At 38.6% G+C, this 16,323-nt stretch overlaps 1 protein-coding gene across 1 annotated transcript in view; it reads right to left on the minus strand.

Annotated features, from left to right (window-relative positions):
* tox3 (TOX high mobility group box family member 3) overlaps window positions 1-15,808 on the minus strand; it is a 68,435-nt gene extending 52,627 nt beyond the window's left edge. Inside the window, exon 1 of the mRNA XM_058382158.1 lies at window positions 15,088-15,808. Coding sequence (XP_058238141.1) covers window positions 15,088-15,189 — 102 coding nt within the window. The 5' untranslated portion in view covers window positions 15,190-15,808. The remainder of the gene's footprint in view (window positions 1-15,087) is intronic.
* Window positions 15,809-16,323: the final 515 nt, after the last annotated feature.

Genomic DNA, 16,323 nt, shown 5'->3' on the forward strand with positions numbered 1-16,323 from the left:
TCTGAAGGATTTCTAATGGATAGTAGTGTATGTATGCCTACCGCTACGCTCCTTCTCGTATCGTCAATACTTTCCCAATAAGCTCCAGATGGGAACCAGCTGTTCAGCTTCCCTAATGCAACTTTATTAGAACCAAAATGCAACATTCATTTACTCTGTAGCACAGAGGAACAGGCTGGCATTTTTGTTAAGGATACTTCTGAGGCCAATAGAAATCACATCAGCAATGAAGCAATCACTGTACAATTTTTTTGGAAGCCATCTACAAAGCAGCCACTCTCGGTTTGTAATACGTGTATGGAATAAATATCCACACTGAGGGGAACCATATGTTCCTCTGAAAGACTTGCACTGCTTCAATCATCTTTTCTTTCTCTTATTTTTTTTCCCCAGAGTCGAGTTAATGCTCACTGAATTCTCTGGTTTTATACTCGTTCCTTATTTTTTCATTCAACATCAAAATGAGAACATGTGTCAAAACTTATTACGGCACAATCCAGCCCAAAGCTTCATTTAACCATATAAATAAAGAGAAGAGACGGGGAAAAGAATAAGCACTCCGCCGACTTTCGCAGGAACCGAGGGTTTGTATTACAATTGAAAACATGCAGTGATGGGCATGAAAACAATTTCATGGTTGGCCAACTGGAAGACAGTGCAAACACGTGTGTGAAAGGTCCCTGTCTTCTTCCACGTGTCTGATTCACTATCGTCTCACGTGCAAGAGTCAAATGATTAATTGCTCACGTTAGTTCTGTCAAGCACAACCTACAGGATGAGTTTCCAGGCTTTGGAAAACGAGCGTCCTTGGATCGCGAGAGTACACAAACAGCGATGTTTAGATTCAGATTGAAAGTGTAACAGGAAACATAATCAAAGTGACACGTTGTATTTGGGATATACAAGATGTTTGGCAATGGAGATGTAAACGCAACGGAATTAAAGGACAGAATGGCAAGCAGCACTATTTAAGGCTGCTTTCGAATCGGGAATTTATATCATTAGCCAGTAGCGCTCATTTTTATATATAATGAGGGGGGAAAAAAGATGGAGGCGAGCATGCGGTCGTTTTTCAAAAGCATTTTCCATTACTTCAGAAACGTCACTTTAATTTATATCACTTCAAAAAAAAAATGTTTAGAATGCACCCAGGGATGACCAATCAGATCACAGCTCAAGAAAGAAAAAGACTTTAACAGAAAGAGACAGAAACATGGAAGAAAATTCAGTTTTTGTCCATGAACCAAAACATTGCATATTTGACATGTTGTAAAAGTTGAGAAAACTGAAAGAAATATTGAAAAAAAGTGAAAAGATGGATAAGCTAGCTGATTAGCCAGCGCTACTGGAATGCATAAGCGATAACACTGTTACTGTGAGCCTTTTTTTTCCCCATAGCGATCCCACAAAAAGCTCTTATTATGAAAGCATTTTTTAAAGAAAATACCTAGTGTGAAAATGTGAAAGCAGCCAAACATAGACTGTGAAAGTGATGACGATGATGATGATGAAGAAGAGGGGCTGTAATCTATACAGGGCAACAAACCAAATCATTTCAAGGACGAGATTCTGACTAGTGAAACATGAGGAGTGAGAGAGAGAAAGAGAAAGAGTGAGTGAAAGAATTACCATTTCAAATAAATTATATTACATTCCTATGACATTCCTGGAGAAAACAAAGACTCTTTATTCTTATCAGTCTAACGCACTGCTATAAAGGATGTCATTAAAAACTCCAGAGACGGGATGATGGTGCTTTTCCGATTTGTATTAGCTTTCTGCTGAGATAATTAAAATGTATTTTGGAACCGAGTCGCATATTAACCCGCTACCTTGGGTTAGTTTTATTTATTTATTTTTTTTGCTTGAAGGAGGTGCTAAAGAAGAACACTAACTAATGAGTCTTTTAAAGCCGGTTATTAGGTTTCCATACCATGCAGCTGTACTCGAGGACCATCCTGGATGGGGAAAATCCCACAGAATGACAGGATGAGAAAAGATAAACAGGGACGAGTGGCTACGGAGAAAGAATGTCGAAGAGAGCCGATCAACACTCGAGCCTGCGATCACTTTTCACTTTTTGTCGGCGAGGGACAACGAAAAGATGTTACTTCCCTCGCTGGTTTCAGCATGCTCTGTTTGCACATTCAAATGAGTCTTTTATTTACTTTCGCTCTCTAAACTCTTTGCTCGCTAGTATTTGAACACCTGCTGTTTTTGTCAGGGCCGCGCCGAGCCGCAGAAAGCTGCAAAGCATTGTGGGTGTCGCGCAGCACAACACAGCACAACAATGAGCAGTCAAACAAAAGACTAATGGAATAATCAGTTCAGTATGATTTCACCTCATCATCTGCTGCATGCTATCAGACAACTCATTCTCCGGCTGCATTAATGAGGGCAGAGGTTTGCTTCTCTCCCTCTTGTTTCTTTTCTTTCGACGCTTACCCAAATGTCACAACAACTGAAAAACAGATGCCTGGGTGAAATTAAGAGGCAATAAACAATGGATTTGGAGACTAAAGTTGACTAAGCGGAAAACAAAATAATAATAACGGCACGATCCGGTTTTGCTATGGTTAAAAAAAAGGAAAATAAAAGCCAGCTTTATCTTTGACTTTTCTTTTCCAGCCTTTACACTGTGCTATTTTAATTTGATGCCGCGTTAATCGTTTCAAGCTAGGTTAGATTTACGTCTGCTCTTATTTCACCACAAATGGAATCGCTTGTTAGGGGCAACTATATGAACTGTACAGCAACCCAGCGTGTGTTAAGAAAGACACTGCACTGTATTTACTACACACCATTTCGAAGCGGCCATTAAAGTAATTAACTATTCACGAACAAACCATAAACAACTGCATATAGACAACAGACGTATCAAATCTCACTCACATTGGAGCTCATTAAATATAAATACGTATCCCCCCCCCCCGACCCACCCACCCCACCACACACCAGGCCAAAACATCTATTATGCAGACAAAACATATTTCTTTTGTTTGTGTCGTTGGCATGTTTCCCTATTCCTCATTTTCTCATAAATTATTCTTCAGCGTTTAACCCCGTGTCAAATAACATACTGTACCTGTACCTTAATATGGAAGTCTAGCAGTGTCTAGGAGTTTGTGATTTTTCTTTCTGTACTTTTTTTCAATGTTTTATGAAGTCAAAAAACGACATAAAAATACGAAAAACGTTCAGACGTTTTGTATAGTATTTGTACAGTACAAGATTTGACCCTAATAAAAGAAATCTTTCTAATTATAACCACAAAAAAAGGGACTGATTTAGAGTTTACATTATAATATATATCGGAAATTTATCGAAACCTTATTATTAAATCTGTTTTTTCGTGATCCACTGTTAAATTCTTATGACTGAACCTACGTAAACAAAAATAATCAGCATTCTTTCAACCCACAAAAAAATGTCCACCAGCCTTTTTAGAAGAAATAACTACAAAAACATGTTCCACAAAAAACCTTCATGCCATCACTATAGCACAAAAAAAAACTTTTATCCTAATAAAAATACTAAAAAAAATATTATTAAAATTATGATTAAAAAAGTTTTTACAGAGAATATTGTTTTCTGCCGGACATTCGTTGCACTGTTTACTTCTGCTCTGTGGCTTCAAGGTCATAAAAATGAACAGTGCCATCCATCATTAGTCTAATTATAATCTCCAGAAATGACTTAAATTACAGTAAAATGACTTTTGTGCTCAAGCTGCTGATTGGGGCTGTAGATAAAATTATCTCGCCGCAGCAGTATCCTGCTGTACTACCTAATTCTCCATTACTTCCAATGAACTACAGAAGCTCACGCATGTTGCGACAACTGCGAAGCTTAAAAAGGTTAAAACCCAGACGGTTGTTATTATTCTAGAATATTCTAACGGATTTTAAAGACAGCAGATATACAATATGGCCTGTGGAAAGGCTCGCCTTGATGTTTTATTTGAAATATTTGTTAGGAAAGCAGCGGGGAAAGACTTCAGACTTTCTGTAATTAAGTACATGGAAAGACTTAGTTAGTTTTACCAGAGGCTGTTGTCACAACTGGAGTATAGCTTGATAGATCAACATTCCAGATCAGCCCTTTGTTTCTACAATGAGATTTTGGTGGAAGAAAAAAAAAACGGTCTGGGTTGTAATTTTTCCCAGCAAAAGAACGAGGACATCCCAAACCTCGACCAAATGGTTTAGTGAATAAATTGGTGCATCGGTGCAATGTGAGCTTCTTCCCTTTGAGACTCTCTTCTCTGAGAATAAAACATCCAGGACAAATCTCACAGGACGATTTGGTGACATCTCTTTAACCGATTCTGCCTCGTTCCTTTGTTCTCCTTTTTTTTTTTTTTTTTTACCAGAATGGTTTAATGATATCTAAATATAAAGCAACAGATAACACTTTACTCGAAGGGTGGTGTTCGTTTGTGCTACATACAGTCTACGTTAGCCCTTCATGACAACTGATATGCATTTCAATTTACACAGCCCTATTCGAACAGGTATCCGCTGTTATAAAGAGACTTGTTTGTATGTTGACATAACACCTGCGTATGGGTAGTTTAGGACACTTTATGAGCTTAGAAAGACATCATAGATTGATTAAAAACAAAAAAGGACAAAAGCGGGTTGTATGATAGTTGACACCTCATGAGAAAATCCACTATAAATTCTTATGTAGGCTTATGTCGATTCTCATGACAGTCTTAGATAGGTTTCATGTAGCAACATAAACAATATGCCCTTTGTAATCTTTTAAAGTAAAGGAATAGCTAATCATGAATATTTTTTCTAATATTAGGTCGACTGTCATATAGGGCTTATGTATGTTCCTAGTAGCCCTATGAACAGTGGTATTACCAAAACTCTCAGCTTTAAGACAGCTATTGAAATATGTCTTTTTAAAAGACCTTTATGTACCTGTATGAACACAGCTCATAGTTTTTGACCAGTTTATAAAACAGGCCAGCTTATGTATGCTTAATGTAGCTCTATGAACACTGGTATTACCAAAAACTTTACGACAGCTATTGAAATATGCCTTTATAAAAGACCTTATGTGGCTTTTATATAGCTCTATGAACACAGCTCATACTTGACCTGTTTATAAAACAGTCAGACTTATCTATGTTTAATGTAGCCCTATGAATACTAGCATTTCCAAAACTTACAAAAGTACACTGTAAGGTAGATGTTTATAAAGGAGATTGTGTGTAGCTCTAGGATCATACTAGTTGACCTGTTTATAAAAGAGACATAAACATTCAAAGTACTATTATGTTTCATCCGCTAACTGAAATAAAGTCTTTATGAATGCTCATGTCGGTTTATGTCAGTGGTCTATGTAGGTTTTATGTCGCAATGCGAACACTGATATTACCCAAAAAGTCTTTGTGAGCATTGTTTAACTAAGTCTTTAAAAATTCTACAGGATTATGAATATGTAGCTCTATGAAAACACGTCATAATTGCTGAAAAAGGACTTTATAAAGCAGACACCAACATCCAAAGCACAACTGTGAATAATTTTATTATTGTATTGGCATCGAAGTCTTTATAAATGTTAATGCTAGGTTATGTCATTGGCCCTTTAAACAGCTTATGTGGGTTTAATGTAGCTGTAAAGTAGCGTTAGCGAATTGTGTAACATGATACTAATGTCTTAGCTCGACTGACCTGCTCCCTCGGCGGCCATCATTCATTTCGTAAGTGGAGGGGGGGAAAAAACGAAACAATGGAAATTTTTGAAATATGGCTTTGCTACATGAGTCACATTGGGCTTTATATCATATTCCCCACTCTTCCAGATTCAATTACATCCCTCAATGTCCTGAAACTCTCTCAGGTCAAACATTACAAGGGCAATAGCTTTAATCCACAATCAGGAACTGTCTCAACACTGCCATGGCTTCTGTGTGTGTGTGTGCAAAATACCGTGCTGATATTTTATGCATGTTTCACGTTTCAGTGCATCTGAATATCTCATGCCGAGTCCTGATTGTCTGCCGATTGATCCGGGCGCTGCGGTGCGAGTCAATACGGCGTTATCGATTGACTTTTTTGGTTTGTATTTAAAAAACAGCACTTACAGCTGCCGGTTTCTTTGTTCGGCCCTTTATTTTATGCATATGACCTCCGTAATAACTACAAACGTCTTCTCGTGAACCCACACATTAACATTCTCGTCCGTCTGCATGTTTGACCTCGGTGTGAGCATGTTAACCAGTGTAGCAGTCAGCAATCAGTAGGGTTTAATAGGATATGAAAAAAAAATAAGCAAGCTGACTCCGTGGCATTTCACAAAGCGGCTTTCATGCCGGCAATTTCTCTACCGAAAAAATTGGAGACTGGGAAAGGAAAGCGTTCAGATTCAAACTCCATTTTATCCGCTCAGTTTACCGGGTTGCTGCAGACCGTGACGATGGGAAATCATGGTCATGTTTGGGAAAATTATGCTAGTGCGGTCAATTAGAGGAGGCGAGGTTAAAGACGATCGGCTTGAACAGATGATCTCATCTGGGTCGTGATGCCTGTCAGGCAGAAATTAGCATAATTACTTTTATCAATGGAGATAATCAATAGCATGGATGGAGTGTAGGTGCGTTGTGGAAGAAGCAGGAGCGATGAGGTCATTCTGTGTCGAATCCATTATTCCTACAAGCAGTTCATACTTTACTTCTCACTTTCGCAACAACAGAGTCTTCATTTTCTTTTAAGCCCCACCCCCCATGACTAGCTTGGATCTGTCACTCGAGATTTTCCAAAAGTGAAATGTTTTGCTCGAAAATCACCGAATTGTGATTGCAGAACTTTTGGAAAGAACCCGTTGGATATGATTTTGTAAGTTTTGTTATGTGTAACTTTTGTTATGTAGATTTAATGAAGCCTTATAAACACCACCCTTAGCTAAAGCTGTGTTTTATAAACCTGTCATGCAAATTGACAAGAATATGCATGTTCATATCATTAGAAACCTTTAACATTTATAAACCTTAATAAAACCTGAAAGCTTTATAAATGCTTGTGTAAGTTAATGTCACTTGTTATAAAGCGCTTATATAGGTTTCAGTGTCCTAAAAACACTGTCCCTGAGTGGACAAAAGCAGACTTAGCTGATTCCTTCTGAATGAAGTTGCTACAAATGCCATATGTTTATTTATGCTGCATTAAGGACTTATGTAACTCTATGAACACTGGTAAACTTTATAATGTGACACCAAGCTGTATTACCACCTATATTTAATGTATGCTTGTCAAATTGCCATGAGGAGCTTATATAGGTTTTATGAAGCTCTATGAATACCAACCTTAGGTAAAATACAGGCAAACAGAATAAAAACCTCAACTGACCTGATCCCTGTGTTATTCTAGGTGAAATAAACCTTTATTAATCCTTATGTAGGTTTAAGTCAATTGCCATAAAGGGTTTATGCAGGATTTGTGTAGCCTTATAAAGTGTACAAAAATTGACAAAAATTGATTTTATTACCATGACACCTCTGGAAATAATCGATTATTCATTTTTCTAGGCTTGTCAAGTCACCATGAATAGCTTATTTAGGTTTTATAAAAAATCTATGAAACCTTATAAGGCCTTATAAACACGACCCAAGTGCTACAAATGTCACCAAAATATTAAAGACAAACATTATGACAGCTGATGCCTCATTCATAAGCAGATGTAAATATTCTTTTGTTTCTATGAGTCATCATAAGGGACTTATGTAGATTTTATGTAGCTCTATAAACACCGGGTACTCAAGTGTTGCCAAACAGTGTAACATGACCCCAAACTAGCTGGGTTACAACAACTAGCTGTGTTGCTAGCTGTGTCACAGTATCTAGCTGTGTTATACCCAAATTCATCCAAAACAAACTTTTATGAAGCTTCATATGCATTGGCTCTATAAAGCATGTTTTAATTAAGGTCAATTAAAACATGTCCTGAAAGTTGATGTCACTTGTCATGAAGGGCATATGTAGGCTCTATAAAACATGTTTCAAGTCGATTTTGACAGCTGATGCTACATGAAATTAGCTGTTATGAATATTTATGTAGGTTTAATGAACCTAAGGGCTTGAAGTGTGCATGGAGGAAATCTTTTTTTTTTTTTTTTTTAATCATCTGAACCTAAACAATGGAAAGCTACACATAATGACTCCTAGTGGTATATGTGAATATTGTGCTTGCATAACTTGGGTTAGAATATCAGTTTGTTGATCTGATTATGAATCTAATAATGCGCTTCTCACAATGATCTCACTGCTGCATTTACATCTGATTGCTTTTTTCTTCTCCCCCAGGAGAATAACTCCACAGCATTCCTCCTAGTTAACACTTGCAGTAGCCTTGGAAATGTTGTAATGTAGATGAAATATTAGACAGGGAAATCTTTCAGAGACAGAATACACCGTGCTATTGGAAATTTCTAAGATATATTTATAGGATATATGACTACAAGTGTGACTCTCTCATCCTGGAACCACAATAACATTACATCCCAAGTTCATCTGGGATGAGGATCGATAGAGAGAGAGAGAGAGAGTTGAGCACTTCATTTGATTTCCGTTCATCTTTCTGAAGAGAACGTGATATGATTTGAAGGTCACTTCCTCTGTGTAAGTGTGTTAGTCTAGTTTCAGTATCGAGTTCGTGTGTGAGTGCCATCAACTGCAACACAATTTCATGCTTTTATTTTAATTCCTCTGCTACACGTAGAACCCAAATTCTGCACGCTTAGCGCCTCAAACTCCCAGGAGCCACCGGCGTGTCCAGATGTACCCCACGTTCCTCACATTTGCAAGTACTTAATTTTCCTATTAGTTCCACTGTGGCTACTGAATGTGATTTGAAAGAACACAAAATAATGTCTGGGGCTTTTGCCTTAATGGAAAAATCCACGTCGTGCTAAGGAAACCCGAAACAAAACATCCACATCTGCTTCCTCTCGAGCACAATCTCCATCTAAAGAGCTGCTGTTCGAAACGTGATCGCCGATGCCCGAGCTTATTTTCCTTTCAGCGCTTGATCATTCTGCCAATGATGAGCGTTTTTCACTTACCGCAAATAGAAGTACACTTGATGTGGCCATGGCAACGGTTATCAGTGTTTCAGTATTGCTAAGGAAGTGCAGGAACTTAGAGAAGACAAAAGCAAAAACACAAAGCCTCTCGGCTAACGTGACGTCGTCGTGACAAACAGAATTTTTTTTTTTTGTGTATAAATCCGGATTCTATGATCATAACGTACATCATCGCGCCTACGTTTTGTGAAGAAGCAGGGCTGAAGTGAGCTGCAAGCTGGGCGTGTTCATGTAAAGCAGTGTTTGGACAGGTGTGAAAGGACATACAGTACTTTTTTTCACTCCTCAATACACAAATGGAGCCAGTAAGCTGAACCTATGACTTTGAATGAGCTTCGAAAAAGATAAAGCAGTTAGAAATCAGTGTAGAATTACATTGCTAACTTGCAATCAGACGATTCTGAATATTTTAAAGGTGCAGTATGTAATATACAACCATAGTCTCGATAGACTCACAAGCTTTCCCCTTACCTAGCTAACCCCATCTCTCGGATTTAAATATGTAATCACTCAGTCTCGATTTGTTTTGAAAAAGGTGACACCAGGTCTATTCTAGTAAAAGTTGGGTGGAGCTCATTTCAGGGCCAGAAAAAAAAAAATCTACTTTTTTATAGGTACATTTAAAAATTCTGTCCTAGCAAGGGGTGGAGCTAATTTCAGGGCCAGAAAAAATGCAACTAATTGATATAAGCAAAAGAAAAATAAATCAAATATTTTAATGGTACATTAAAAAAAAAAAATCTATCCTAACAAGGGGTGGAGCTAATTTCAGGGCCAGAAAAAAATGCAACTAATTGATATGAACTGAGTGAGATTTAAAACAAATGTACATTTTTTAAGGTACATTTTTAAAAAAAATGTATCCTAGCAAGGGGTGGAGCTACTTTCAGGGCCAGAAAAAATGCAACTAATTGATATAAGCAAAAGAAAAATAAATCAAATATTTTAATGGTACATTTAAAAAAAATCTTTCCTAACAAGGGGTGGAGCTAATTTCAGGGCCAGAAAAAATGCAATTAATTCATGAGCTGAGCAAGATAAAAAAAATCAAAGATTTAAAGGTACATTTTTTAAAAAAACTATTCTAGCAAGGGGTGCAGCTACTTTCAGGGCCAGAAAAAAATGCAACTAATTGATATGAGCTGAGCAAAATAAAAAAATCTAAAAGTTTTAAGGTACATTTTTTTAAAAATCTGTTCTAAAAATGGGTGGAGCTAATTTCAGGGCCAGAAAAACAAAAAATGCAACTACTTGATATAAGCCAAGCTAGATAAAAAAAAAAAAGTCAAAATTTTTTAAGGTACATTTAAAAAAAATATGTTCTAACAAGGGGTGGAGCTAATTTCAGGGCCAGAAAAATACAACTCCAACATATGAGCCAGATCAACTGCATGGCAATAATAAAATCAAAGATTATATAAGATACAGTCTAGCAAGGGGTGGAGCTAATTTCAGGGCCAGAAAAAATGCAGCTATCTGATATGAGCCAGATTTACTGCAGGGTAAAAATAAACATCACAGTTTGTTTAAGGTGCATTTCAAATAATATCATTATTATAGTACAGGGAGTGATGTGATGGTTACGGGTGACACTTTTGTATGTCTCATACCGCTGTTTTAATAAGATGGTTGAAAAAATCAAACCTAAATCAGAACGGTTTAATGCGTTTTATCTTTAATAGCAGGCGTGAGAGCGGTTTGAACAGTGATGAGTTGATCAGTTTTAACAAAGGTAGATTAAACACTGAATACTTTTTTACAAGCTTTAATTTGTTCTTAGGATTTTAGAAATAGTTTGTGAGTGAAAAGTTTTCCTTTATTATTTATTTATTTAGCAGTATACACGTTGGTTTTATTTAGCTCGGTTATTGCAAATGACAAAAACTACCCGTTATTAACCCATAATGTTTTTTTTTAGTGAAGTAGTAAAGCTAGCCATCATTTGTTTCTCTTTGTAACTAGCTGAATGTTTTCATTTGGGTTAAAGTTCAACTTGAAATGTAAGAGTTACTAGTTATAGCAAACAACAGCTATCTTGTCAAGGAACCAGAGCTTGATAGTAGTGATAGTCTAGTAGTGTGGAGTGTATGATGAAATAACAGCAGCTGTGTACACGTTAACAGCACACACACACACACACACACACACACAGAGAAAGAGAGAGAACAGAGTTAGGAGTTTAACCCCTGCCTGCCTGATCTACCACAGAACAGAGTGCTGCTGTAGCCTCAGGAAAAGTGTGTGTGTGTGTGTGTGTGTGTGTGTATGGCCTTCTGAATGGGTGTTTTGTTTGCCTTTGTGCTGCAGTAACAATGAGTGTGTGTGTGTGTGTGTGTGTGTGTCAGGCCATTTAGGTGTGTGTAAAGAAGATCAGTGGGTGTAAACACCTCTGTAATTTACCATCTCTGATGCTTGTCACCTCATTTCCTTTTTTTTTCTTTTGTTTTTGGCACAGGAGCGCGAAAGCGCGTGACACACTCAGATCTTTGTTGCAGGATTCCGTTCCTCCACTTCTTCACCTTAATACACTGTAAATAAATCGGCTGCAGCTGCAAGAACCCGTCCTCATCATCCTCATTACTGCCATCATCATCCTCATGCATCTAATGTCAAAAATACAAAAGATGTTCCGAAGCCCAGTTGGGCGGCTGAACCCAATCTGCTCCATTTGTTTACGGTGTATTTATGATTTGTTTAATATGGTTTGGTGAACATAGAGAAGTGCTACCACACTGGGTTTCTGAGGCAATTTGTCATGAGTGTGTGTACACATTTGCCATCTGTTAGTACAAACCCACACACACACACACACACACACTTCCTGACACAAAGTCCAGTGGGGTTGCCATGGCGAGAGCGAGGCACAAAGAGAATCGTCCATTCTTGCATAACTGAATGAAGCTTTTCATCAGACATGGAGGTGGGGGAGAAATGTGTGAGAGAGAAAATGAGAGAGGGACAAAGAAAGAGACAGAGAGAGAGAGAGAGAGAGGGAACTAGAGAAGGAAAGAGAAGACTAGAAATGCTGACAAACACCAAACTCTGGCCAAACTCCACTGAGGGAAATGCTGTCTCATTATTTACATTAGTGTTAGTCCTGTTATCGCAGTTAAACAGCTCCAGATCTTTCTCTAGGACAATAAAAAGTACTTACATTAAACACACACACACACAGGCACTCATATGCAAGGATTGTCTTGGATTTTATTTAAGAAAAAAAAGAAAAACTTCCCCGAAGACCTTTAAAGTTCTTTAGAGAGACGGAGAGAGAGAGAGTTTTCAACATGACGCTTGATCTACCATTTAATGATCTTTGTGTTCCTTCTGTCAAACCTTTCTGTAGATACTTCGTTCTGCTGAGCACTAATGGAGTGAGCACTTGACATCATTGTAAAACCACAATAAAAACATAACCAGTCCCACTAATGGTCTCCGCATGCCTGCGAGGCCAGTGTGTCAGCTCCGACTCGCCCTTTTTTTCCCCCCGACGTTGTTTTAAAAACGCAAGCCAACCAAAATCTAATGAAGTACCGACATCTCAGATACGTCTCACAGCTCATGTTTTAGACCCGAGAACAACTTTTCAAACAAAAAAAGAAAGAAAGAAAATCCTTAAGATCGTCAATCTATTAAAATCCTCTATGTAACCTAGATGCGAAGAAAAAAACCCAACAAACAACAGCAAACAACAAACAACAACAACGTGATCTTCCGAAACAATGTAGGCATGTGTTCGTTTAAGCCTTTCAGAAGTGGGCCCTTTTTTTTTGTCTCTTGTAAATTTGCCTTGACTGCTACCACATGTGCAGCCTGTCTAAACTGTACGCTCGGGCCCAAACCGCACTCATTACAGAGCGGAGAAGCGGCCAATCAGCAGCCGAACGTCAAAACCGAACTGCAAAACTAGCCGTAAAGCCGTAGCTCGGGGTCATTTGTAATGAAAATCTATAAATGCTGAAATTAAACAGTTAGCAAGATCTAAAGAATACGGGTGAAAAGCAGTAAGAGTTCATTTTTTCTTCTTCTTCTTCATTCCCGTATGAATATCGGGTAAGATCTGAGCTTTTGATAAGAACGTTCTAATTCACAATGAGCGCACAGGCTCAAGCTTTTTCCACTAAACCATGATGGCTAGCCTGATTTCCTCCAAATTACTCCAACCACCTCGTTTCCTTCTTGTGATGCCCAGATTAAGAAAGTTCAGAAAGTTATGCTGCTTCCTTTATTCTCTAATCCAATCATCCACCATTAGCCAAAGCTTCATTAGTCCACAGGCTAATTACGGCTCTGGTAAGGCTATAGGTTCTGTAAAGGACGCTTTGGGTTTACTTTATTTTTCTGGAAAGGAAACGCTTAATAACTGGTGTGAGTTACAGGCTACCGAAGGCTGCGATTAAGAAGTAAACGATCAACACGACTTCATGACTCAAGTTAATGGCGTCTTATAAAATGCTTCACAGCTGCGTGGCTATCATTAGTAAATACTAAATACTTTTGGATGGCATGTCAGGTGGGTTCATGTGCGTGTTTAGTCCTTGGCTATCAAAGTGCATCTTTTTATTATTAATTTGTGAAATTTGAGCTTAAACGGCACAAAACAGGACTCCTTGACAAGTTTTATCTCCATAGGTAATAAATTTAAGGCTGTGAGAAAGAAAGTTCTGGCAAGTCAAGAGTAGAAAAAGACACTCACTTCACCATGATTTGGGTTCTGATTTTCTATTAAAACAGAGAACGAGGGATGTTTGAAAGCACAAGCTAAAGCTGTTTTTAGAAAGTCATCTCTTGCATATAAGCACACACGCTGCCCTGATGATTTTTTTATCCTTTAATAACAAAGAAGTTACAGTCAAACTGTTTGTCCTGACCACATATAGTCCCTGCAATGCTCACGGCGTATCCTAACTCCAATGCATATATGCTATTTAAATAAAGGCAAATGATTAGGCTTCTTTGCATGATGCAGTTCACTAAGTTAGGCACTGATAGTCAGTTGTATCACATCACAAAACATGCTTTGTTAAACAAGATGGTATCTAGTAGAGGTGGAGAGAGAGAGAAAAAAAGGTGAGAGAAGGTTTGAAAATTTGACCAACTGTTTGGGAATTTCAGTTCTGGCTGTGAAAACTTTACTGCCCCAACAGCAACATTTACACAATACCCCCCAGGGCAAAAAAAAAAAAAAAATCACACACAAGTGACTGAAAAGGAAAACATTCCAATCGTATCATTGTATCATGATGTCCATGGCGCGCGGTGGAAACGCAGGAGCAAGCGCACAATCCGTGCATTGTCCCGCAACGCGCGAGCTCAGGCTTTTGTCTCGAGCGCTCCGCATAACAACCGCTTTAGAAACGACGCGCGTGCAAATCGCTCGTGAATGAGCGACCGCTGCTTAATCCAACGTGACACTCTTAATTACGGGTTGGATGTGTTTTCTGCTCTCCCAGCCTCCCTTTCTATTGCAAAGTATCTATCCAGCTTGCAAAATATATAAGGATACGAGTGATAGCAACTTCTACACAATTTGACCCCTTTTTTTTACGCAGAAGGAACCGAGCGCGCGCACCTGCTCCATTAAGATGCTCATTTACGCCACACACAATTCAACTGAAGCAAGACGACAGACTGTTAAGTTGTCTTATTGCTCTCTGCGTCAAATCAGGCATGTTATAATAATAATAATAATAATAATAATATACCTATATAGTTACTTTAAGCATTCAAAAATAAAAATTCCGATTGATTTACAGCACGAATACGTTGCAATGTTGCACGCGCGTTACGGCATCATAACAAACTAAGGGTTAATGCATGCACACGGAATGGTCCTGGGCAATAGAATTTACATGCGTATGTTAATAAAGAGCGGTGCATTGATACGTTACAAGTGTTTTTGAGGTGCGCGTGTTTTTAAACAAAAGTCAGTAGAAGTGCGCACGGGCGCAAAAGCAACTTTGTGCACGGGTGGATTAAAAAGCATCCTGTCTCACCTTGTTGTAGCTGTAGTAGCCAGAGCAATGGGAGAAATCCATGTTCTGTGGATCTCCCGGAATGGAAGTCCCCCCTGAGGACGGATAAAATCGTACATCCATGTTTTTTCCCCCCTTTGGAAAAGCGCAGCTGCACTGCGACCAGTTTGTGTTTCTTTTCGCTGCCTTCTTTATTTACAATCCAAAAGGAAGGCTGGATGGTGGAGTGTCACAGAAAGAAATAAGGAAGTGATTCAATTTGAATAGGGAATAAAAAAGTTTTTTTTTTTTTTGGTAATCCCGGGCTATGGTTCACCTCGAGGAGGTAAGGAAAATGTCCGGGTCTCGCGCGCGCGCTCGGAGAAGTGCGGGACACAAAAGGAGGCAAAACCCCGATAACACACAGTGTTGAAGCAAAGTGAAAACCGTGTCTGCTTTACAGCCAGTCCTTTCAGAGCATCAGATTCAAACGAAATGCGTCCGAGTGCAAAGTTTGACTAATCTAAAAAATAATCAAAATGACTCCTTTCCATAGGATACTTCTCTCCGTCACCATTGTCTTTTTTTTTGTGTGTGTTTCCTTAATATCAGCCCTTCAGGTCTCACGGAAAGAAAGAAAAAACTTCCGAAGTGCAGTTTACAGATTAATTATGCCGCCGGGTTTCAGGGGATCAGAGATAACCAATAGTCTCCTTGTTAACATCAGCCTACATCAAGCTGTGTGTTTTTAAGCGTAATGAAGAAGCAGAGCGTGCGGCCAACCGCGACCACGCCCCGCGCCCCATAACCACGCCCACTGGGTAGTAACATAGAGCTCGTGAAACCCGGCCAGCAACTTAAAGCCTTGTAGTTTGGATGATTTCAGTGATTTCAAGCTATGTAACAGAAAATATATGTATATGATTTCACAGCCAAAGGTTAAATTTGGAGTTTGGCGTTAAAGCAGCATCACAGTTGCAGATCTCTTGCCAATATGCATGTGTTATGTGGATGTTTCGACACTGATACTGTTCTGCTGTTTAAAAGGTTGATGCACCAGGTTTATGTGGCAAGGTGGAATGCTGTAAAACAGCAAGGAGGATTGAAAACATACTTCTCTGATTATGAAAATCTGCAGGATGAAGAATCCAGAACCAATAAAAACGAAAGCATGCTCAAAGGGCTTGCTAGAGGTTGGCAAACAATGTCATGGGTGAAGCTGCATATTTGTTCATTTGTCACAATTATTTGCAGGCCAAAAGCTGCTATGTGCAAAAG

This window comes from Hemibagrus wyckioides, linkage group LG27, assembly GCF_019097595.1.
Source record: "Hemibagrus wyckioides isolate EC202008001 linkage group LG27, SWU_Hwy_1.0, whole genome shotgun sequence".
Taxonomy (NCBI): domain Eukaryota; kingdom Metazoa; phylum Chordata; class Actinopteri; order Siluriformes; family Bagridae; genus Hemibagrus; species Hemibagrus wyckioides.